Source organism: Sceloporus occidentalis, unplaced genomic scaffold (assembly GCF_023333645.1).
Source record: "Sceloporus occidentalis isolate IW3139 unplaced genomic scaffold, rSceOcc1.0.p SCAF_337, whole genome shotgun sequence".
In the NCBI taxonomy this organism is placed as follows: domain Eukaryota; kingdom Metazoa; phylum Chordata; class Lepidosauria; order Squamata; family Phrynosomatidae; genus Sceloporus; species Sceloporus occidentalis.
This window is the reverse complement of record NW_028317317.1, coordinates 512,640-536,861: the sequence shown is the minus strand read 5'-3', so window position 1 is coordinate 536,861 and position 24,222 is coordinate 512,640. Positions and strand designations below refer to the sequence as shown.

The 24,222-nt window shown below is 44.7% G+C and overlaps 1 protein-coding gene across 2 annotated transcripts; it reads left to right on the top strand.

The window, feature by feature from the left end:
- The first annotated feature begins 211 nt into the window (after positions 1-211).
- Positions 212-22,916, top strand: LOC149274308 (SWI/SNF-related matrix-associated actin-dependent regulator of chromatin subfamily D member 3-like). Of its 2 annotated transcripts, none has more exons than XM_089505674.1 (13): positions 212-289; positions 650-840; positions 1,835-1,877; positions 2,472-2,594; positions 10,076-10,198; positions 14,332-14,427; positions 14,811-14,912; positions 15,561-15,722; positions 16,294-16,391; positions 18,895-19,030; positions 19,580-19,702; positions 22,576-22,677; positions 22,863-22,916. In XM_089505674.1, the coding sequence occupies exons 1-13, from the start codon at positions 212-214 to the stop codon at positions 22,914-22,916; spliced, it is 1,431 nt and encodes a 476-aa protein (XP_089361800.1). The 2 variants fall into 2 exon arrangements, with proteins under 2 accessions (XP_089361800.1, XP_089361799.1); XM_089505673.1 differs by having other exon boundaries at positions 650-873.
- The last annotated feature ends 1,306 nt before the right edge of the window (positions 22,917-24,222 follow it).

Here is a 24,222-nt window from a genome sequence, read left to right as displayed (position 1 = left end):
AGGGAGACCAGGGGCAGGAGGTACAGGCAGAACACAGGAGGGGTAACAGGGGGCGGGGGGGGGTACGTGTCTACTGGATACTCCCCGGTGTAATGTAATTCTGATTGAGGCTTAACCAGTGAGAGACAGACATACCACGGGGCACTGAGAGGGGCACAGTGATTACACAGACCAGTGAAGGGGCCAGGGGCCAAAGAGAGCACTTGTGGGAATGGCAACTGACGAATCTGCTGGAGGAGCCCGCAGAGCAACTAAGAGCAAACTCTTTGAGTTCCTTGTACATGGAGTGGTGAGTGGAGGGTAGATACTGGGGCAAGTGGGGTAGTTACTTCAGATTATTTTATACAGTGCTGTGCGTGTAACACACAAATACCCCCCAAAACGAAGTGTGTAGGACACATATACCCCACTGCTGTGTGTGTAATATACAGATACCCCAACTGTTGAGTGTGTGTAGTATACAGATACCCCAACTGCTGTGTGTGTAATTTACAGATACCCCACAGCTATAGTGCAGTTCTCTGCGTTATAATTATGCGAATAGGTCAATGGAGGCCAGTAGTACTGCGCGGACCATTTCTTTCTCAACGCTTGGTGATGCTGTACTGATTGTCTGTTTGTCCCCTAATACAGTTATGTCTCTTTGCAGCGCCCTGGAATGCCCTCTGGTGCCCGTATGCCCCACCAGGGGGCTCCAATGGGCCCACCTGGGCCCCCATTCGGCAGCAGCCCTTCAGTTCGACCTGGAATCCCTCCAACAGTAATGGAACCAACACGGAAGCGGGCCGCCCCGGCACAGGTTCCACAACAAGGTGCCCCTGCACAGGGAAGAGTCCGCAGGTCAGCAGTTTGGATGCAACAAAGGTTCATTGGGCACTTGCACTTGGAGATAGGTTACTGAGTGAATTTGGGTTGGGGTCCCGTGCACTTGGAGATGGACCACAGAGTGAATCTGGGTTGGGTTCTCATGCACTTGGAGATAGGTTACTGAGTGAATTTGGGTTGGGGTCCCGTGCACTTGAAGATGGAGGACAGAGTGAATCTGGGTTGGGGTCCCTTGCACTTGGAGATGGGGACTGAATGAATCTGGGTTGGGGTCCCGTGCACTTGGAGATGGGGGACTGAATGAATCTGGGTTGGGGTCCCATGCACTTGGAGATAGGTTACTGAGTGAATCTGGGTTGGGGTTCCATGCACTTGGAGATGGGGACTGAGTGAATCTGGGTTGGGGTCCCGTGTACTTGGAGATGGGGGACTGAGTGAATCTGGGATGGGTTCCCAAGCACCTGGAGATGGGGGACTGAGTGAATCTGGGTTGGTGTCCCATGCACTTGGAGATGGGTTACTGAGTGATTCTGGGTTGGGGTCCTGTGCACTTGGAGACTGATTACTCAGTGAATCTGGGTTGGGTCCTGGGCACTTCGAGATGGGGAACTGAGTGAATCAGGATTGGGGGTCCTGTGCACTTGGAGATGGGGGACTGAGTGAATCTAGGTTGGAGTCCCATGAATTTGGAAATGGGTCCTTGGAAAATTAAGGGCTTGGGTCCCAAAGATTTAGAGATGTAATTCAAGGGAATTAGGGTTGGGGGTCCCATGGATTTGGACATGGGGGTCTGAGGGAATCTTGGTGGGGGTCCCAGACATTTTGGCATGGGTTCTGGGGAATTAAGGTTGGGTCCTATGGATTTGGAGATAGGTTTCAAGGGAATTACGGTTGAGGTCTCAGGGATGTGGAGATGAGGTCCATAAAATTAGTGTTGGGGTCCCAGGGACGTTTAAAATAAGTTTAAATGTTTCTCAGCCAGAATCAAAACATATTGTTTTTCATTCAGTGCAAAGAGAAGAAAGATGGCGGATAAGATTCTTCCTCAGAGGGTGAGTGAAGCCCGCACCCTGGAATATTCTAGTGGACATTTCCTGTAGGCCCTGTATGGTGTATAACTAAATCAGTGAGCCGTCCCCCTGTATAATGTATAGTTAAGTCAGTGAGCCGGCCCCCTGTATAATGTATAGTTCAATCAGTGACCGGGCCCTGTATAATGTATAGTTAAATCAGCGAGCTGGCCCCTGTATAATGTATAGATAAATCAGCAAGGCGAGGTTTCGTCTTCCGTGGTGGGCAGATATAATGTTTTAACCCTTTCTGCTTGTTCGGTTTTTGATTGAGCTTCATGCCATGAATCACGTAGGATTAGTGCCAGGGGCCGGAAGCTTTAACATCTGGCTACCCTTTGTTCCAGCTTGGACATTACTGTCCAGACATGGCCTGGACGCCCATCAGCTGCTCATTAACTTACTAAGCGAAAGCCCTGACTTTACTGAACACCTCTAGGATCACAAGTTTGTGAGGCTCCAGTTCCCCGTGTCTCTCCTGGTCCCTGCACAGTGTAGGAAGTGTCTCCCAGTTACCCCTCGTCTCTGATTGGTGGTTGTTTTTCACCATAATACTGGTCTCATTTGCCTCCGTAGATACGGGAACTGGTCCCAGAGTCTCAGGCCTACATGGACCTTTTGGCTTTTGAGAGAAAACTGGACCAAACCATCATGAGGAAACGGGTGGACATCCAGGAAGCCTTGAAGCGACCCATGAAGGTGTGTCAGCCACAGATTCCGCAGCGCTGTTACAGTCAGAAGAACAGTTTAGAAACACATTCAATAACACATACAATAACACATAACACATACAATAACACATAACACACACAATAACAAACTGGTGCGAAGGAGAAGAGGGCCCTGCTCTTGCGAGCTTACAAACTAGTCGGTGGTTGAGGGGGAAGTGAGACAATAGGAGAGGACGGCTGGGATGGGGATAAGTTGATCTGCTTCCGATGACGTGTTGAAGCTGTTGATTGTTCAGTAATGGGAAGGAATGTTTTACGCTTCCCTGAACAGGTGGGTTTTCAAAGAGGTTTTGAAAGTTGCGTACAAGGCAGAAAGTCTGACGGAACGGGGAAGGGAATGCCACAGGAGGGGTGCGGCGCGGGGCAAATCCTGAATACGGGAGTGGGAAGAGGTAACAACAGTAGAAGAAAGCCGTAGGTCATAAGGGGAGCGCAGGGGGCGGGTACATTACATTTATCTATAAAGTGCCGGCAGATTCCGCAGAGCTGTTACAGTCAGTAGAACAATTTCACATTAAATAACAAACTGGTACAAAAGGAGAAGAGGGCCCTGCTCTTGCGAGCTTACAATCTAGTCGGTGGTTGAGGGGGAAGGGAGACAATAGGAGAGGACGGCTTGGATGGGGATGAGTTGATCTGCTTCTGATGTGTTGAAGCTGCTTTCTGCAGTGGTACTTGGTGTGTCGTTTCCCTCCAGTTTTCCTCCCGTGTAACTCTTAACTATCCACTTGGGAAGAGGCCATAGCAGCTACATTTCCAAGGATAGGGGGTATTTGGATAGGAGGATAGAGATGTAAGGTATAGTATAGTATAGTATAGTGTTGTACAGTATAGTGTTATGGTGTATAGTATAGTATAGTGTTGTATAGTATAGTATAGTGTTATGGTGTATTTGGATAGGAGGATAGAGATGTAAGGTATAGTATAGTGTTGTGTTGTATAGTATAGTGTTATGGTATATAGTATAGCGGTGTATTTGGATAGGAGGATAGAGATGTAAGGTATAGTATAGTGTTGTGTTGTATAGTATAGTGTTATGGTGTATAGTATAAGGGTGTATTTGGATAGGAGGATAGAGATGTAAGGTATAGTGTTGTGTTGTATAGTATAGTGTTATGGTGTATAGTATAGGGGTGCATTTGGATAGGAGGATAGAGATGTATGGTATAGTATAGTGTTGTACAGTATAGTGTTATGGTGTATAGTATAGTGTTGTATAGTATAGTGTTATGGTGTATTTGGATAGGAGGATAGAGATGTAAGGTATAGTATAGTGTTGTGTTGTATAGTATAGTGTTATGGTGTATAGTATAGCGGTGTATTTGGATAGGAGGATAGAGATGTAAGGTATAGTATAGTGTTGTGTTGTATAGTATAGTGTTATGGTGTATAGTATAAGGGTGTATTTGGATAGGAGGATAGAGATGTAAGGTATAGTGTTGTGTTGTATAGTATAGTGTTATGGTGTATAGTATAGGGGTGTATTTGGATAGGAGGATAGAGATGTAAGGTATAGTGTAGTGTTGTATAGTATAGTGTTATGGTGTATAGTATAGGGGTGTATTTGGATAGGAGGATAGAGATGTAGGGTATAGTGTTGTGTTGTATAGTATAGTGTTATGGTGTATAGTATAGTATAGGGGTGTATTTGGATAGGAGGAGAGAGATGTAAGGTATAGTGTTGTGTTGTATAGTATAGTGTTATGGTGTATAGTATAGTACAGGGGTGTATTTGGATAGGAGGATAAATATGTAAGGTATAGTATAGTGTTGTATAGTATAGTGTTATGGTATATAGTATAAGGGTGTATTTGGATAGGAGGATAGAGATGTAAGGTATAGTGTTGTGTTGTATAGTATAGTGTTATGGTGTATAGTATAGGGGGGTATTTGGATGGGAGGATAGAGATGTAAGGTATAGTATAGTGTTATGGTGTGTAGTATAGTGTTATGGTATATAGTATAAGGGTGTATTTGGATAGGAGGATAGAGATATAAGGTATAGTATAGTGTTGTATAGTATAGTGTTACGGTATATAGTATAGGGGTGTATTTGGATAGGAGGATAAAGATGTAAGGTATAGTGTTGTGTTGTATAGTATAGTGTTATGGTGTATAGTATAGTACAGGGGTGTATTTGGATAGGAGGATAAATATGTAAGGTATAGTATAGTGTTGTATAGTATAGTGTTATGGTGTATAGTATAGTATTGTATAGGGGTGTATTTGGATAGGAGGATAGAGATGTAAGGTATAGTATAGTGTTGTGTTGTATAGTATAGTGTTATGGTGTATAGTATAAGGGTGTATTTGGATAGGAGGATAGAGATGTAAGGTATAGTATAGTGTTGTGTTGTATAGTATAGTGTTATGGTGTATAGTATAGGGGGTATTTGGATAGGAGGATAGAGATGTAAGGTATAGTATAGTGTTGTATTGTATAGTATAGTGTTATGGTATATAGTATAAGGGTGTATTTGGATAGGAGGATAGAGATGTAAGGTATAGTATAGTGTTGTATAGTATAGTGTTATGGTGTATAGTATAGGGGTGCATTTGGATAGGAGGATAGAGATGTAAGGGATAGTATAGTGTTGTATAGTGTTATGGTGTATAGCAGGGGTGGGCAATTAATTTTCCCATGGGGCCACATGAGAAATTGGAATGGTTTTAGAGGGCCAGACCTCTACAAACTACAAACTCCGAAGCCTTGTCCATTTTGTTAACTTATGTGCTGTTTAATAAAGTTATTCAAGCCTACGTCATTGGTAGAGGTGCTTGAATAAGTAAGGCCTGAATAACTATTAGCACAGCACAGAAGTGAACAAAATGAACAAGGCTTCGGAGTGCATACCGTATTTTTCGCTCTATAAGACGCACCTGCTGATAAGACGCACCTAGATTTTAGAGGAGAAAAAAAAGGAAAAAATATTTTGAGCTAAAAAATGGGCTAAAATATTTATTACAATAACTGAATAAGCTATGAACACAGTAAGACACACGCAGTAAGACACACACAGACACAGTAAGACACACACAGACACAGTGAGACACACACAGACACAGTAAGACACACACAGACACAGTAAGACACACACAGACACAGTAAGACACACACAGACACAGTGAGACACACACAGACACAGTAAGATACACACAGACACAGTGAGACACACACAGACACAGTAAGACACACACAGACACAGTAAGACACACACAGACACAGTAAGACACAGTGAGACACACACAGACACAGTAAGACACACACAGACACAGTGAGACACACACAGACACAGTAAGATACACACACACACAGTAAGACACACACACACAAACACAGTAAGACACACACACACAGTAAGACCTCCCTCCCTAACCCCCCTTCTCAGTATCTCCCCTCTAACTCCCTAACCCCCCCTTCTCAGTATCTCCCCTCTAACTCCCTAACCCCCCCTTCTCAGGATCTCCCCCCCCGCCCCGGTCACTTACCTTAAACTCCTGTGTTGGAAGCGTGAGGCGTTTGTCTCGGGTGCCGGCGCTTCACTGCTGATCGCCGGCGTCTGACGTCATATGCCGGCGCCCAGCGTAAAGCGCCGGCACCCGAGACAAACGCTTCCAACACAGGAGTTTAAGGTAAGTGACCGGGGCGGGAGGGGACACCGGACTCATTGGTGAGTCACCAGGACACTCTTTGCGGGCCGGTCCGAGCTATTCAGCGGGCCGGATGTGGCCCGCGGGCCGTGCTTTGCCCAGGTCTGGTGTATAGTATAGGGGTGTATTTGGATAGGAGGATAGAGATGTAAGGTATAGTGTTGTGTTGTATAGTATAGTGTTATGGTGTATAGTATAGGGGTGTATTTGGATAGGAGGATAGAGATGTAAGGTATAGTATAGTGTTGTGTTGTATAGTATAGTTTTATGGTGTATAGTATACTATAGGGGTGTATTTGGATAGGAGGATAGAGATGTAAGGTATAGTGTTGTGTTGTATAGTATAGTGTTATGTTATATAGTATAGGGGTGTATTTGGATAGGAGGAAAGAGATGTAAGGTATAGTGTTGTTTTGTATAGTATAGTGTTACGGTCTATAGTATAGGGGGGTATTTGGGTAGGAGGATAAAGATGTAAGGTATAGTATAGTGTTGTATTGTATAGTATAGTGTTATGGTGTATAGTATAAGGGTGTATTTGGATAGGAGGATAGAGATGTAAGGTATTGTGTTGTGTTGTATAGTATAGTGTTATGGTGTATAGTATAGGGGTGTATTTGGATGGGAGGATAGAGATGTAAGGTATAGTATAGTGTTGTGTTGTATAGTATAGTGTTATGGTGTATAGTATAGTATAGGGGGGTATTTGGATAGGAGGATAGAGATGTAAGGTATAGTATAGTGTTGTATAGTATAGTGTTATGGTGTATAGTATAGTGTAGGGGTGTATTTGGATAAGAGGATAGAGATGTAAGGTATAGTATAGTATAGTGTTGTATAGTATAGTGTTATGGTGTATTTGGATAGGAGGATAGAGATGTAAGGGATAGTATAGTGCTGTATAGTATAGTGTTATGGTGTATAGTATAGTATAAGGGTGTATTTGGATAGGAGGATAGAGATGTAAGGTATAGTGTTGTGTTGTATAGTATAGTGTTATGGTGTATAGTATAGGGGTGTATTTGGATAGGAGGATAGAGATGTAAGGTATAGTGTTGTGTTGTATAGTATAGTGTTATGGTGTATAGTATACTATAGGGGTGTATTTGGATAGGAGGATAGAGATGTAAGGTATAGTGTTGTGTTGTATAGTATAGTGTTATGGTGTATAGTATAGGGGTGTATTTGGATAGGAGGATAAAGATGTAAGGTATAGTATAGTGTTGTGTTGTATAGTATAGTGTTATGGTATATAGTATAAGGGTGTATTTGGATAGGAGGATAGAGATGTAAGGTATAGTGTTGTGTTGTATAGTATAGTGTTACGGTATATATTATAGGGGTGTATTTGGATAGGAGGATAGAGATGTAAGGTATAGTGTAGTGTTGTATAGTATAGTGTTATGGTGTATAGTATAAGGGTGTATTTGGATAGGAGGATAGAGATTAAGGTATAGTATAGTGTTGTGTTGTATAGTATAGTATAGTGTTATGGTATATAGTATAGGGGTGTATTTGGATAGGAGGATAGAGATGTAAGGTATAGTATAGTGTTGTGTTGTATAGTGTTACGGTATATATTATAGGGGTGTATTTGGATAGGAGGATAGAGATGTAAGGTATAGTGTAGTGTTGTATAGTATAGTGTTATGGTGTATAGTATAGGGGTGTATTTGGATAGGAGGATAGAGATGTAAGGTATAGTGTTGTGTTGTGTTGTATAGTATAGTGTTATGTTGTATAGTATAGTATAGGGGTGTATTTGGATAGGAGGATAGAGATGTAAGGTATAGTATAGTGTTGTGTTGTGTAGTATAGTGTTATGGTGTATAGTATAGGGGTGTATTTGGATAGGAGGATAGAGATGTAAGGTATAGTGTTGTGTTGTGTTGTGTTGTATAGTATAGTGTTATGGTGTATAGTATAGTATAGGGGTGTATTTGGATAGGAGGATAGAGATGTAAGGTATAGTATAGTGTTGTGTTGTGTAGTATAGTGGTATGGTGTATAGTATATCTGGCTACAGTGTTGAGGATGGATTGAAGCGGTGAAAGGCGGGAGAGGGGGAGACCGGTTAGTAGGGAGTTGCAATAATCCAGACGGGATATCACAAGGGAGTGGATAGTAACTTGGTGGTTTCTTGTGTGCGGAAAGGCGGATTCGGGAGATGTTTCTCAGGTGGAGGTGGCAGGATTTGGTGAGGGACTGGATGTGAGGGATGAAGGAGAGAGCAGAGTCGAGGGTGACACCAAGGCAGCGAACCTGGTCTGTTGGTCGATAGTGGAGTTGTCAATGGTAATAGAGGTGTCAGGAAAAGTGGACCGAGCAGATGGCGGGATGAGTTCGGTCTTAGAGACGTTGAGCTTTAGGTAACGGGACGCCATCCATGATGCAATTCCTGATAGACAGTCAGTGAGGGGAGTCAGAAGAGAGGGGGAAAGGTCAGGAGCGGAGTATAGAGTAGGCTGTCATCTGCATATAGGTGGTGCTGGAAACCAAAGGAAGAAGTAAGTTGTCCGAGGGAAAAAGTGTAGATGGAGAATAGCAGAGGCCCAAGAACTGAGCCTGGAGGAACATCAATAGATAGCGGCTGGGGAGAGCCACATATTCTCTTAACCAAATTGGTGGCACAGAGTGGATCCTGTCCCACTGCTGTCTGCATATTAAACATTATCTTATTTATAAAGAGCTCATTCATCCGCCACGTGGTGGGGAGTTACGGGAACCTGAACACAGACTGTAGGGTGCCACGTGGTGCTTATACTTATGGGGATCTGGCTACAGACTGTAGGGTGCCACGTGGTGCTTATAGGTATGGGGATCTGGCCACAGACTGCAGGGTTCCACGTGGTGCTTATAGTTAGGGGGATCTGGCTACAGACTGTAGGGTTCCACGTGGTGCTTATTATTATTATTATTATTATTATCTTTTATTTATATAGCGCCAACAGTTTACGCAGCGCTTAAGGTATGGGGATCTGGCCACAGACTAGGATGCCACGTGGTGCTTATAGGTATGGGGATCTGGCCACAGACTGTAGGGTGCCACGTGGTGCTTATAGGTATGGGGATCTGGCCACAGACTGTAGGGTTCCACGTGGTGCTTATACTTATGGGGATCTGGACACAGACTGCAGGGTTCCACGTGGAGCTTATAGTTAGGGGGATCTGGCTACAGACTGTAGGGTGCCACGTGGTGCTTATAGGTATGGGGATCTGGCCACAGACTAGGGTGCCACGTGGTGCTTATAGGTATGGGGATCTGGCCACAGACTGTAGGGTGTCACGTGGTGCTTATAATTATGGGGATCTGGCCACAGACTGTAGGGTGCCACGTGGTGCTTATAATTATGGGGATCTGGCCACAGACTGTAGGGTGCCACGTGGTGCTTATACTTATGGGGATCTGGACACAGACTGCAGGGTTCCACGTGGAGCTTATAGTTAGGGGGATCTGGCTACAGACTGTAGGGTGCCACGTGGTGCTTATAGGTATGGGGATCTGGCCACAGACTAGGGTGCCACGTGGTGCTTATAGGTATGGGGATCTGGCCACAAACTGCAGGGTGCCAGGTGGTGCTTATAGTTACGGGGATCTGGCCACAGACTGTAGGGTGCCACGTGGTGCTTATAATTATGGGGATCTGGCCACAGACTGTAGGGTGCCACGTGGTGCTTATAGATATGGGGATCTGGCTGAACGGTGCCACGTGATGCATTGATTTACAGAGATCTGGCCACAGACTCGCAGTGTGCCACATATTAGATCTAAATATTTCTTATTGTATTGTTTTCCAGCAAAAGCGGAAATTGCGCCTTTATATCTCAAATACGTTTAACCCCGCAAAGCCCGATGCCGAGGATTCAGATGGCAGCATCGCATCTTGGGAGCTCCGAGTGGAAGGGAAGCTACTGGATGATGTGAGTGAGGTTGCAGACACGTAACATGTCTTGGCCCTGGGGTGGCCCGTGGTCGTAGGACCCCCAGTGTCTTAGGGTTCAGTTTTGTAGTAGTGTTAACCCTTTTGGTCCCAGTTGCACTAGAGGAGATGTTCATCAATTTAACCTCATTGGCTGCCACACACCGTGGTTGTACTACTTTTAACACCGTGCACCAGAATTTCTCTCTATAAATAAATGTTCAAAGTCATTCTTTGGAACTGCTGGATAGTAGGCCTGAGAGTAGGGCTGCAACTAACGATTATTTTCATAATCAATTAGTTGGCCGATAATTTTTCCGATTAATTGATTAATCAGATAAAAAAAAATAATGTACATTTTTCATTTATTTAAAATAATTTAATCAAAAAACAGGATGTTAAAAACAAACAGCAGAATAAAAAAACTTTGATAAAAATGCATTTCTTGTTTTTATTTCCGAACCTGCCCCCCCAGTTATGAACATTTGAGCCCAGGCTTGCCCCTTACCCCCAGATATGTCACTCTGCCCTCCCCACATATGCAGTATATACCCTATATGCCTTATATGCCCTGATATGCCACTGTGCCCCCTGTTATGCCTTATACCCCCAGATATGTCACTTTGTCCTCCCCAGATAAGCCGTATACCCCCCAGATATTAAAACCCTCATCTTATAATCAATAAAGTCGATTCAACTAACCGATAATGAAATTTGTTGGCAACGATTTTCATTATCGATTTTATCGATTAGTTGTTGCAGCCCTACCTGAGAGTCACCGTCAATCCCAGCTGCCTGTGCGGTGACATGCAGGAATAGGTTCATCAGGTCTATATAGTAAGTCTAGGGCGAGAGCTGGGACCCAGAGGCAGTTTGCAGCTCTGCCGGGGGCTCTGGCTGCCGGGGCTTTGGCTGGTACACGGGGAGAAGGGTCAGTACACGGGATGGGGGCAGATTCTAGAACATGGGACGAGAACTCTGCTGTGTATTCTGCCAACTCCTCATAGTCCGGCTTCAATTCTGGATTAAGTGATTTTTGAGGCTGAATAGGAAATTGGCCTAATATGCTGTCTATAGATATATGTATATAATGTATGTGTATGTATGTGTATATAAAATGTATAGTGGCAAGAAAAAGCAAGTGAACTCTTTGGGATTCCCAGCATCTATGCATAAATTTGTCTTAAAATATGATATGACCTTCATCTAAATTACAGTAATGAGCAAACACAACCCGTTTTAACTAATAACGCAAATTATTCTTCTTGTCCATATTGAAGAAATTACTCAAACATTCCCAGTGTGGGGTGGAAAAAGTATGTGAATCCCTAGGCTATGGGGACAATGAATTCCCCAGTCCATCGACGTATCATACTAGAAGTTGGATGATGCAGCAGGACCACGACCCCAAACATGGAAAAAAATCTACTACAGAATGGTTTAAAAAAGTTTGCCTTTTGGAGCGGATGAGTTGTAGCCCAGACCTTAACCCATTAGAGCCCGGACTGTCACCCGTTAGAGCCCGGACCGTCACCCGTTAGAGCCCGGACCTTCACCCGTTAGAGCCCGGACCGTCACCCGTTAGAGCCCGGACCGTCACCCGTTAGAGCCCGGACCTTCACCCGTTAGAGCCCGGACCGTCACCCGTTAGAGCCCGGACCTTCACCCGTTAGAGCCCGGACCTTCACCCGTTAGAGCTCGGACCGTCACCCGTAAGAGCCCGGACCTTCACCCGTTAGAGCCCGGACCTTCACCCGTTAGAGCCCGGACCTTCACCCGTTAGAGCCCGGACCTTCACCCGTTAGAGCCCGGACCTTCACCCGTTAGAGCCCGGACCTTCACCCGTTAGAGCTCGGACCGTCACCCGTAAGAGCCCGGACCTTCACCCGTTAGAGCCCGGACCTTCACCCGTTAGAGCCCGGACCTTCACCCGTTAGAGCCCGGACCTTCACCCGTTAGAGCCCGGACCGTCACCCGCCGCTTTCCGGGTATAGTTTAGCATTCAAATTCAGCTCCCTCATTGTCTTGGAGACAATGGAGACATTAACAAGAAAGAAAAGGTTAAAAAATAACCTGTATTTTTTATCTCTTTCATGCATTCTTTCACTCTCTCTCGCGTCTCTTTTTCTGTAGCACCATTTCTTCTCTTGCCTCTTCTTGTTCTGTCAAGGTGCAGAAACGCTTCTCTTCCTGCCCGAAATATTCTGGCCTCCTGTAGTCCCAGTTCGCCCCCACGGGGACAATGTCTTCCAACTTACTCCGATTGGGGAGAGGGTGTCCGCAGAGGCCCTTTTGTGGAAGTATCTGGATAACTGAGCTGATACCGTGGAGAAGCGAACGAAGAACGAAGACAGAAGAACAAGAAGAGGCGAGAGAAAAGCTGCAGTAGAAGGAAGAGACATATGTCATTAGGCCCTTCTGTAATATTACTAATAAAAAGTCCCAATGCTGATCACTGAGGGGTCCTTCCTCTGAATATACCCCATTACCCCCAACCTTCTGCCTCCTGTCACTCGGCCATCGCCTCATCCATTCAACTATCCTGGCATCCAAACCCACAGACTGCAATTTATTTATAAGTCTTCTATGATGGACGGGTCGAAATCTAGACAGGCGACATCTACTGCCCCTCCATGGGGTACTGTCTTAGTTACCCAGTCAAAAAGAGAAGCTCTTTTAATCATTTCTGTTGCATTCCATCAGATCCCATACATTTTTTGTTTTTACTTTGGAGAGTTTTAGTAGAATATCTTCCTCTGTTTCTAGTCTCTAGTGAGACATTGAGTGAGAGCGTTAGAGAGAGTAAGTGGGAGTGAGCGACAAGCCTCTAGGCTCAGTCGGCTGTGCGGTGGTGCCAAGGATCTGAGGTATAAATCTCAGCCTAAGAATAATATAAGTGGTGGAATGGATTACTGACCACGCTAGCTGTTTATAGATATCGCGGCTTCATCGCGTTCATCCGGCCCATGGAAGGGCGAAGCAAGAACGCCAGGCAGATAAATGACCCTCAGCTTTCTACCCCAAAAACCCTCTCCCTCCATTTTGTTCCCAAGGGGCTCAATAACCCCGGTCTGTCTACAGGAAGAGGTCTGTGCGGCCTTTGCCTGCAGGGACTGCCCTGCGACATCTCCCGGCTTAAGCTGCCAAGAATCAATGGCTCACTGAATGGAGGCTCCAATCTTTAAATGTGAGGTGGATTCCTGGTGCACTCTGTTTGAGATCCTTTCTTTAGGTAAGGGGTGGATTCCTGGCGCACTCGGATTGAGATCCTTTCTTTAGGTACGGGGTAGATTCCTGGCGCACTCTGTTTGAGATCCTTTCTTTAGGTATGGGGTAGATTCCTGGCGCACTCTGTTTGAGATCCTTTCTTTAGGTACGGGGTAGATTCCTGGCGCACTCTGTTTGAGATCCTTTCTTTAGGTACGGGGTAGATTCCTGGCGCACTCTGTTTGAGATCCTTTCTTTAGGTACGGGGTGGATTCCTGGCGCACTCTGTTTGAGATCCTTTCTTTAGGTACGGGGTGGATTCCTGGCGCACTCTGTTTGAGATCCTTTCTTTAGGTACGGGGTAGATTCCTGGCGCACTCTGTTTGAGATCCTTTCTTTAGGTATGGGGTGGATTCCTGGCGCACTCTGTTTGAGATCCTTTCTTTAGGTACGGGGTAGATTCCTGGTGCACTCGGATTGAGATCCTTTCTTTAGGTATGGGGTGGATTCCTGGCACACTCTGTTTGAGATCCTTTCTTTAGGTATGGGGTGGATTCCTGGCGCACTCTGTTTGAGATCCTTTCTTTAGGTACAGGGTGGATTCCTGGCGCACTCTGTTTGAGATCCTTTCTTTAGGTACAGGGTAGATTCCTGGTGCACTCTGTTTGAGATCCTTTCTTTAGGTATGGGGTGGATTCCTGGCGCACTCTGTTTGAGATCCTTTCTTTAGGTATGGGGTGGATTCCTGGTGCACTCTGTTTGAGATCCTTTCTTTAGGTACGAGGTAGATTTCTGGATCACTCTGTTTTAGATCCTACCTCTATTGGGTGGATCCCTGGCTTGAATCTATATAAGATCCTATGTCTAGATACAGGGTGGATTCCTCTAGATCTGTTCTCCAGAGCTGACACTCTATTTCTTTTACAGCCCAGTAAGATGAAGAGAAAGTTTTCTTCGTTCTTTAAAAGTTTGGTTATCGAGTTGGATAAAGATCTTTATGGACCGGATAACCATCTAGTGGAGGTGAGTCTAATGATCTGGGGGCTCAAAGAGAGCAATTCTGGGGAATCTGGTGCCGGCGCCGGAGCAGTTACTATGATCTACTGCGACTCCCAGAGTGTCTTCTTCATATCAGGGTGTTTCTTTTTATGGGGGTCCCTCTGTATGTTGGTTTGTTTCTTAGTATTTATAGGGGTCCCTCTGTATACTGGGGGGTCCTCTGTATATTGGGGGTTCTGTGTATTTAGCGGGGTCCCTGCTTGTTGGGGGGTTGTGTGTATTTATTGGGGGTGCTCTGTATATTGGGGGTTCTGTGTATTTAGCGGGGTCGTTTGTCGGGGGGTTCTGTGTATTTGTCAGGGTCCCTCTGAATATTGGGGGTTTGTGTGCTTATTGATGTGTTTCAGTGGCATAGGACCCCGAGCACGCAGGAGACGGATGGATTTCAGGTGAAGAGGCCGGGAGATGTCAGTGTGCGCTGCACCCTCCTGCTAATGCTGGATTATCAGGTACTCTGCTCTGTACCGACCCTCGTTACAATTATTATTATTATCTTTTATTTATACAATCAGTACTAATGCTGGATTATCAGGTACTCTGCTCTGTACCGACCCTTGTTACGATCCCTGCAATTGGGGGTTTGTGTGCTTATTGATGTGAGTTTATTGATGCTGGATTATCAGGTACTCTGCTCTGTACCGACCCTTGTTAAAATCCCTGCAAATGCTGGATTATCAAGTACTCTGCTCTGTACTGGCCCTTGTTACAATCGGTACTAATGGCGGATTATCAGGTACTCTGCTCTGTACCGACCCTTGTTACGATTCCTGCAAATGCTGGATTATCAGGTACTGTGAGTCCAAGACAACCCCGCTACCTCTACCTTTAGTCAGGGCTGAGTGGCCGAGTGTCACGTGTCCATCTATTTTAAATAATGTACACAAAGATCGCCGCATGAGCTGATATATGGATCCCACAATGTAAGCAGATACGCAGGCTTTGGAATATAAACATTATACTCTCAAATCTGCAGTAAGAACATGCGCGGCTCTGCTATGTATACTGAGCTAAGACTGAAGCTGCCCGTGACTGAAGCTGTGCCATGAACCACACCTGCAGTAGAGCAGTCTAAACCAGCAATTTGCTTTGTCCCACAGCCCCCTCAATTTAAATTGGACCCCCGTCTGGCTCGTCTACTGGGGATCCACACTCAGACGAGGGCCGTTATCATCCAAGCTCTCTGGCAATACATAAAAACCAACAAACTTCAAGACTGTCACGACAAGGAGTACATCAGCGGAGACAAGTACTTCCAGCAGGTGAGTGCACACTCCTGGATCTCTCTATATATGAAAGGCTTGTGACATGCTGAGTGGGGCTTAATGCCAAGGTCCACTCATAGAGCAGGTAGTGCGCTCAGTGTTCAGAATACAGATAGCTGAAGGCAGGGGGAGAAAGGAGGGCAAAGGAGAAGCATATGGAGGGAGGAGGGAGGGGGAGTAAGGTGGAGAAAGAGGTAGAAAGGAGGGGAAAATAGAGAAAGAGGAGGGGAGAAGGAGAAGGAGGAAGAAAGGGGAGAAGGAGAAAGAGGAAAAAATGGGGAGGAGGAAATAGAGAAAGAGGAGAAGGAGAAAGGAAGAAATGAGGAGGGGGAAATAGAAAAAGGGGGTGAAAGATGGAGAAAGAAGGGGAGGGGAGAAAAATGGGAGCAGCTCCACTAGTTACATATAAGCATGACACACATGGCTAAAGCAATCATGTGCTGAGGAGGCCCCGTGGAGACGGTGCAGATGAGCACGCAGAGTCTGTTTGTTTTTGAATTGTTCCACGGGGTGGAGGACAGGACGGTCTCTGCAGATACTCATGGTGTCTCCTATTTGTCTCTTTCAGATATTTGACTGTACGCGGTTAAAGTTCTCCGAGATCCCGCAGAGACTGACCAACCTGCTGCTACCGCCCGATCCAATCGTCATCAACCACATAATTAGGTGACTGCCCCGTACTGTGAGATCCACAGAGTAAATACATAAGGAACTACCCTGCGCTGCGTGATGTCAGCCCAAACCAGGGTAATACCGTATTTGCTCGATTATAAGACAAGGTTTTTTTCAGGCTAAGATCCAGATCTCCCGCAGCGCTGCAGGGGACCTGGATCCTTACTGTTTTTTGGGGGGTAGGTGTTAAATGGGGGGCATAAAGCATTTCTGAAATGCCTTTTAACCCCCTTAATGCCACTCTGCCTCCCTAAATGCCTCATACTTCCCTATATGCCACTCTGCCCCCTAACATGCCTTTTAACCCCCTAAATGCCAGAGTGGCATATAGGGGTATAAGGTATTTCTGGAGGCAGAGTGGCACATAGGGGGTCAAAAGGCATATCATGGGGCACAGTGGCATATAGAGGGTTAAAAGGCATATCATGGGGCACAGTGGCATATAGGGGGTTTAAGGCATTTATGGGGCAGAGTGACAAGCCTGGGGCAGATGTGCATAACTGGGGGGCAGGTTGAAAAATAAAAGGAATTAAAAACAAAATATTTTTCTCAATCATAGCTTTTATTAAAAAAAATAGTTTACATTTTTTCCTATAGGGTCGTCTGATATTCAGGCTTTTTCTTTTTTTCCTAAATTAATATTCAGATTTTGGGGGGTCTGTCATGATTAACTCATATAACGTAGTGGATGCATGGAAGGGTAACCCAGCAGAGGTGGTTAGTTTCTTTGTTGAAGCATTCAATGAGTTAATCTGAGGTTGAATTAAATGTGTTTTTGTGCATGTCCTCTGTATCTGTTCTGGCTGGAGGTGTCATCTTCCCAAAGGACCCCTGTGGTGATTCATGGCCTAACAGATAAGGACCCTGAGTTATAGGAAATCCATTCCTATCTTAAGTGGAGGGGTTTCCATCACCTTTACCCCACCATAACTTATTGGCACATCAAAGATGGGAACCATATCTTGGAAAAGGTGTCATATAATCAGTCATGTGGTCAGAGGGGCGTTTTCTTGCAAAAGAGTCTGATTTAGGGACAATGCAGCGACCGAAAGGCAGAACTCCATGATATACTCTGATCGGAACAACATCGTAAGACACCATCTGGACTTAAGGAGTTCCCACAGGCCGGCTTATTGGAGAAACTAAACTCGTGAGTGGGGTTCCTGTGTATTGGAGAAACTCGTGAGTGAGGGTCCTGTGTATTGGAGAAACTCGTGAGTGGGGGTCCTGTGTATTGGAGAAACTCGTGAGTGGGGTTCCTGTGTATTGGAGAAACTCGTGAGTGAGGGTCCTGTGTATTGGAGAAACTCGTGAGTGAGGGTCCTGTGTTTAAGTCCCTTTTGTTTTTAAGAACTGTTTGCTGTTTGATTTTTATTTTGTATGTCTTCTTTTTTGTAATTCTGGCCCTGTGTGATCTTTGTCTTTTTGTTATTAAAATATTCATAATCCAAGTCTGTCTTTGGGCTCTGGTATCGACATCCACGAACCCTAAGAGAGGATAACACGTTACCGTATTGTTATTAAGTTCTACAGGATATATATATATATGTTGTTTGCCCGGGGTGGGGGGGGGGTTGATATATATATATATATGTTGGTTGCCCGGGGTGGGGGGGGGTTGATATATATATATATGTTGTTTGCCCGGGGTGGGGGGGGGGGGTGATATATATATATATATATATATATATATGTTGTTTGCCCGGGGTGGGGGGGGTTGATATATATATATATGTTGGTTGCCCGGGGTGGGTTGATATATATATAGAGATAAAGGTTCTAATTCGGATTTCTCACGAATCCGGTATCAAAATGGTGAGTGGTGGCAGACTACCTGGGGGGATACAGGCAGGATTTGGGGGTTAATTTGGTGTAACTTATGCCTTGTTAAGGGGTCAAGTTAGTAAATCCAGAGGCCTGGTGCTATTAACCCCTTCACGCCCACGCCCTCGACTCAGTCACGGCTTGGCAAGTAGTCCTGACCGTGACAGGGTCGTCTTATAATCGAGAAAATACGGGACATAGGGAACTGCCCTCTACCAACCCAGGGGTAATATGCAGAAAATGGAGATGGCAGTGAAGGTTTAAGGATCAAAGTTTATTTACTTGGAGGAGCGGAAGGTTTCAGACGATAAAGTTTCGGATATGAGGGACGGGGAGAGACGAAGGGGCTGCTTTTTTATAATTCTCTTTCTTTTGCCCCCTCCGGCTCTCTGGAAATGGGGTCAGCGACCTCCCAACTGGTTACTCGCCAGCTCCAAGTGTAACCCACCATGCTTGCCCCAAACACTTTCTTACCCGGAAGTGCCCGGGGTACATTAACCGTCCTTTGTTTATTTTGTTTCTGGGAATCAACCCTGTGTCTTCCATATGATTCCAAAATATCCAAACACATTTTGTCCCAGGAAGTCCAGAGAAACGTCTGTCTTGCAGTGGTGAGCAGTGATTGTTGCCCCAGTTACCCCTTATTCTCACCTGAAGTTATTTTGTCTTGCAGCGTAGACCCCACCGACCAGAAGAAGACAGCCTGTTATGACATCGATGTGGAGGTTGAGGACCCGCTGAAGAGTCAGATGAGCAGCTTCTTGCTGTCTACGGCCAATCAGCAGGAGATCTCTGCTCTGGACAACAAGGTATAATATGAGCATTAACCCTTAACACGGGTCCGTCTGTTAATATGAGCATTAACCCTTTAGACGAGTCCGTCTGTTTATATGAGCATTAACTCTTAACACGGGTCCGTCTGTTTATATGAGCATTAACCCTTAACACGGGTCCGTCTGTTTATATGAGCATTAACCCTTAACACGGGTCCGTCTGTTTATATGAGCATTAACCCTTAACACGGGTCCATCTGTTTATGAGCATTAACCCTTAACACAGGTCCGTCTCTTTATATGAGCATTAACCCTTAACACGGGTCCGTCTGTTTATATCAGCATTAACCCTTAACACGGGTCCGTCCGTTTATATCAGCATTAACCCTTAACACGGGTCCGTCCGTTTATATCAGCATTAACCCTTAACACGGGTCCGTCCGTTTATATCAGCATTAACCCTTAACACGGGTCCATCCGTTTATATCAGCATTAACCCTTAATACAGGTCTGTCTCTTTCCTGCAACTCTGTGTAGCCATTTGCTTCTTCAAGTCCTTAAATTCAATGTTTTATCTCTGCTCAGATCCACGAGACGATTGAATCCATCAACCAGCTGAAGATACAGAGAGACTTCATGTTAAGTTTCTCCCGTGACCCCAAGGGATATATACAGGACTGGCTGCTATCCCAGAGCAGGGACTTAAAGGTAAGAAATAAGTATATGTATCTCACCTCACTGTTTGACCTATACATTTTGCAGGTCTTGTCACTATATACTGTACGGAAGAAGTAAGCTTTAGGGAGATCCTGGCAGTCTATACGTGTGCGGGAGCAACCGGTACGTTAATTTCCGGCGGGGGGATCACACTGAACCAAAGACAACAAGAAGGAAATCAAACTGCAGGATCCGAGAGTCAATCCAAATCCAATCCAATCGCATGGAGCAGAATGCACCGCAGCAAAACAACGCCAAGCGCTTGACACATTCGGACAGATCTTGTTTTGCTGTGATGTGTTCTGCCCTATCTGAGGAGGAAGCATTTCACGTCAAAGACCCTAAAACTGCTCCATAAACACACTTTTGGAGAGTCTTCCACTTGACAGACTAATAAATACAGACTGACAGCCTGTGAGGAGTGGAAACGATTATGGAGAAAGGCTGAATTTGGTTACACTAGAAAAAAGGTGCCTTAGAGGGCATATGATATAATATATAATATGAGGAATATACAGGATATAAGGGGTTATAAAGACGGGATTAGTTATACGGCCGGAGAGTATATAATATATAATATGAGGAATATACAGCGATATAACGGGTTATAAGGACGGGATTAGTTATACGGCCGGAGAGTATATAATATATAATATGAGGAATATACAGCGATATAACGGGTTATAAGGACGGGATTAGTTATACGGCCGGAGAGTATATAATATATAATATGAGGAATATACAGGGATATAACGGGTTATAAGGATGGGATTAGTTATACGGCCGGAGAGTATATAATATATAATATGAGGAATATACAGCGATATAACGGGTTATAAGGACGGGATTAGTTATACGGCCGGAGAGTATATAATATATAATATGAGGAATATACAGGGATATAACGGGTTATAAGGACGGGATTAGTTATACGGCCGGAGAGTATATAATATATAATATGAGGAATATACAGGAATATAACGGGTTATAAGGACGGGATTAGTTATACGGCCGGAGAGTATATAATATATAATATATAATATGAGGAATATACAGGATATAACGGGTTATAAGGAGGGGATTAGTTATACGGCCGGAGAGTATATAATATATAATATGTGGCATATACAGGGATATAACGGGTTATAAGGACGGGATTAGTTATACGGCCGGAGAGTATATAATATATAATATGAGGAATATACAGGAATATAACGGGTTATAAGGACGGGATTAGTTATACGGCCGGAGAGTATATAATATATAATATGTGGAATATACAGGGATATAACGGGTTATAAGGACGGGATTAGTTATACGGCCGGAGAGTAAATAATATATAATATGAGGAATATACAGGGATATAACGGGTTATAAGAACGGTGTGACGGAACCCTCCATCACTGGGACCACTGGAGAGGCCTGACTGCCAGCCTCCTCCCTATTGACTATGGGCCCTGGGTTTGTAAAGGCTTCTGTGGCTACCCCCAGCAGTATCCTCTCATCACTGGTTGAGGGGATTATCTCCGGCAGACAGCCTGGATCTGTCACCAGGGAGTGACTGCCATTGTTTTAATTTAATATCAGACCCCTCCACCGCATGGTCCATTGTATTGTTAATCCCGTTACTGTCCCTGTTGTCTCTGGGAGGCAGATTAAGGGGGCGGTTTGTGTCCCAATATCTTGTTTTTATGTTAATGTGTGTTTTGCTGGATATATCCAGCTCTGTGTGAGAAATAAATCAGTCTTCGTTTGGTTTTACCCTACACTGAGTCTCGGCCAGTGACTGGGGAACCGGGGAAAGTGTGTTTCGGTCGGACTAGTCAGCTCCGTGACAGACGGGATTAGTTATACGGCCGGAGAGTATATAATATATAATATGAGGAATATACAGGGATATAACGGGTTATAAGGACAGGATTAGTTATACAGCCGGAGAGTATATAATATATAATGTGAGGAATATATAACGGGTTATAAGGACGGGATTAGTTATACAGGCCGGAGAGTGTATAATATATAATATGGGGAATATACAGGGATATAACGGGTTATAAGGACAGGGTTAGTTACACAGCCGGAGAGTATATAATATATAATATGAGGAATATACAGGATATAACGGGTTATAAGGACGGGATTAGTTATACGGGCAGGAGAGTGTATAATATATAATATGAGGAATATACAGGATATAACGGGTTATAAGGACGGGGTTAGTTACACAGCCGGAGAGTATATAATATATAATATGAGGAATATACAGGGATATAACGGGTTATAAGGACAGGGTTAGTTATACGGGCCGGAGAGTATATAATATATCAGGGGTGTCCAACTTGCGGCCCTCCAGCTGCTGCAGGACTACATCTCCCATACTCCTCAGCCAGCCCATTAGCTGAAAGAGCATTATAGGAGATGTACTCCTGCAGCAGCTGGAGGGCCACAAGTTCGACACCCCTGTAATATATAATATGAGGATATAATGTGTATAAAGGGACGGGATTAGCAATACTGGATGGTTTTTTAGTTTCTATGCTTGGCCTTCAAAGCAATCTGAGGGAATGATAAAACGGTGGCAGCGTATTTGCTGTCGTTTCGCTGAAACAGAAAGTCGGAAATGCACAACGACCAATTTTTATATCAAAATTATTTGGCCTGTGGGGTTTATTCACTAAACGTTTTCTTCAGTTAGGTTGCTTTAACCTAGTCAATAGGGCTTTAAAAGCCACAAACGTTTCCAGCCATATGTGAAGAAACTTGTATTGTATTCTTCCTGCTTGATGGCGCGTCTCCTGGGTGCAGAGATTAGATGTTTTGTGGCCAGTTCTTCGTTATACGAGGTCAATCTGTGTTCCCCGCAGATTATGACAGACGTGGTCGGTAATCCGGAGCAGGAGAGAAGAGCCGACTTCTATCAGGAGCCCTGGTCGCAGGAGGCTGTTAGCAGATACTTTTACTGCAAGGTGAGTGATGGTGTTTGGGCACATTATACGGTGAATAGTCTGAAGAGAGGACCAGGTAAATAGTCAGGGAGGCCGTCCACCTTCTTAGCGCTCAAACCATGTTCTCCATCTTACAGTTAAATCCTTCCATGCTTGTGAGATGCAGCGACAGACCCTGATAACCTTCTCTATGACTTTTATTGCAGATCCAGCAGCGCAGACAGGAGTTGGAGCAATCTCTTGGAGTCAGAAACACGTAAATCTCTGTGTCCGTGGTCTCCACATGTTAATCACATGCGCTAAAAGGATTTCTCGTTACATTCAGTGTTACGACCCAGGAGTTACTTAGTTTGGCGCAGGAAAATACCTCTTGCTAAAATGGACTTTAAGTTTTCTGTGCCAACTCGTACAAAGTGGTCAAAGTGTAGATGACACAGATGTGGCCAAGTCAACTGTAATAATGCTGCCCACTATCCTTCCCATACACTGACACAGCTTCTGGCTCCCATCCCATTGTGTGGCCAGGCCAGTTACACAGTGCCTCTTGGTACATGGTGCTGCGCCACATTTGCCATTTGTCACACTGTGATTTATGCACTAAATGTTGTGCCAATTATTAGACGTACATGTCCCAGACTGTTGTTGCACCTACTGAAAAAGTGCCATAATGGTCTAATAAGCTACTTTAGATGAGGGGCCCAGGATGCTGCATCCCGCCAAGGCTGGGGTCAGAGTTTATGGGAATGGGATTTTATTCCGTATTTTGTCATTATGTTTCTTTCAGATTTTATGTTTTTGCTCACAGCTCTCACTTGTCACACTGCTCATATGGCTGGGTCAATAGTGATGTGGCCCTACCACAATTAGTGAACCATAGTGGAAGCCAAGAGGGGGTTTGTGAAGGGGGTTAATGTCAACCAATGGAGAGCACGTACCCGTTTCCTAGACAGGAGGACTGCTGTGTTAGTATAGGCTGAGGTAGTTATAAATCCATTAACTGTGTGCATCACTGTATCTTCCTGCCGTAGCTGCTATTAAGGTAGAGTCACAATGTGACATGAAAATAAATTTCATTTCTACCGGGGTGAGGCAGCCTCTTTTCTTTCCAAGACTTAAAAGCCTCATATATTCTGCAGATTTCAGAGTTTCCCTCAATGTGCCCCCAACAGTGCAGGTTTTCAGGATCCCCTCACACAGACACAGAGGAGGCACTGGGGTCTTTTCCCCAGAGGTTGGGCTTCAGATACTTTATGGCCACTGGGCCTTCGCTGCTCTCAGGTCCTAAATCTTAGATTGTAGTAAAAGGCATAGGCCAGAACACAAGTCAGATAATTGTGAGCCAAATGGATATCACAGAGACATAGTCAACATTGAAACCAAAGATCAAGCCATTCTAGCAGTCCTAGAGGAGCCTACTCGAGGTGGTAACACACACTAGCTCTTTCAACATGCAGGTCATCTTTGAATCTTAAACCTTATAAAGGCTCAAGATGATCATGTAGTTTGAAATAACCAACGCCATTGCGTGTCCAGATGTTAATAGTAAGGATAGGCTGGCCCCCCGAG

Coding starts and splice junctions, on each gene's coding strand:
- LOC149274308 (XM_089505673.1), top strand. CDS start 212: ATGGCAACTGACGAATCTGCTGGAGGAGCCCGCAGAGCAACTAAGAGC. Junction 14,913..15,560: donor TGCTAATGCTGGATTATCAG/GTACTCTGCTCT, acceptor TTTGTCCCACAG/CCCCCTCAATTTAAATTGGA. Junction 22,678..22,862: donor GCAGATACTTTTACTGCAAG/GTGAGTGATGGT, acceptor CTTTTATTGCAG/ATCCAGCAGCGCAGACAGGA.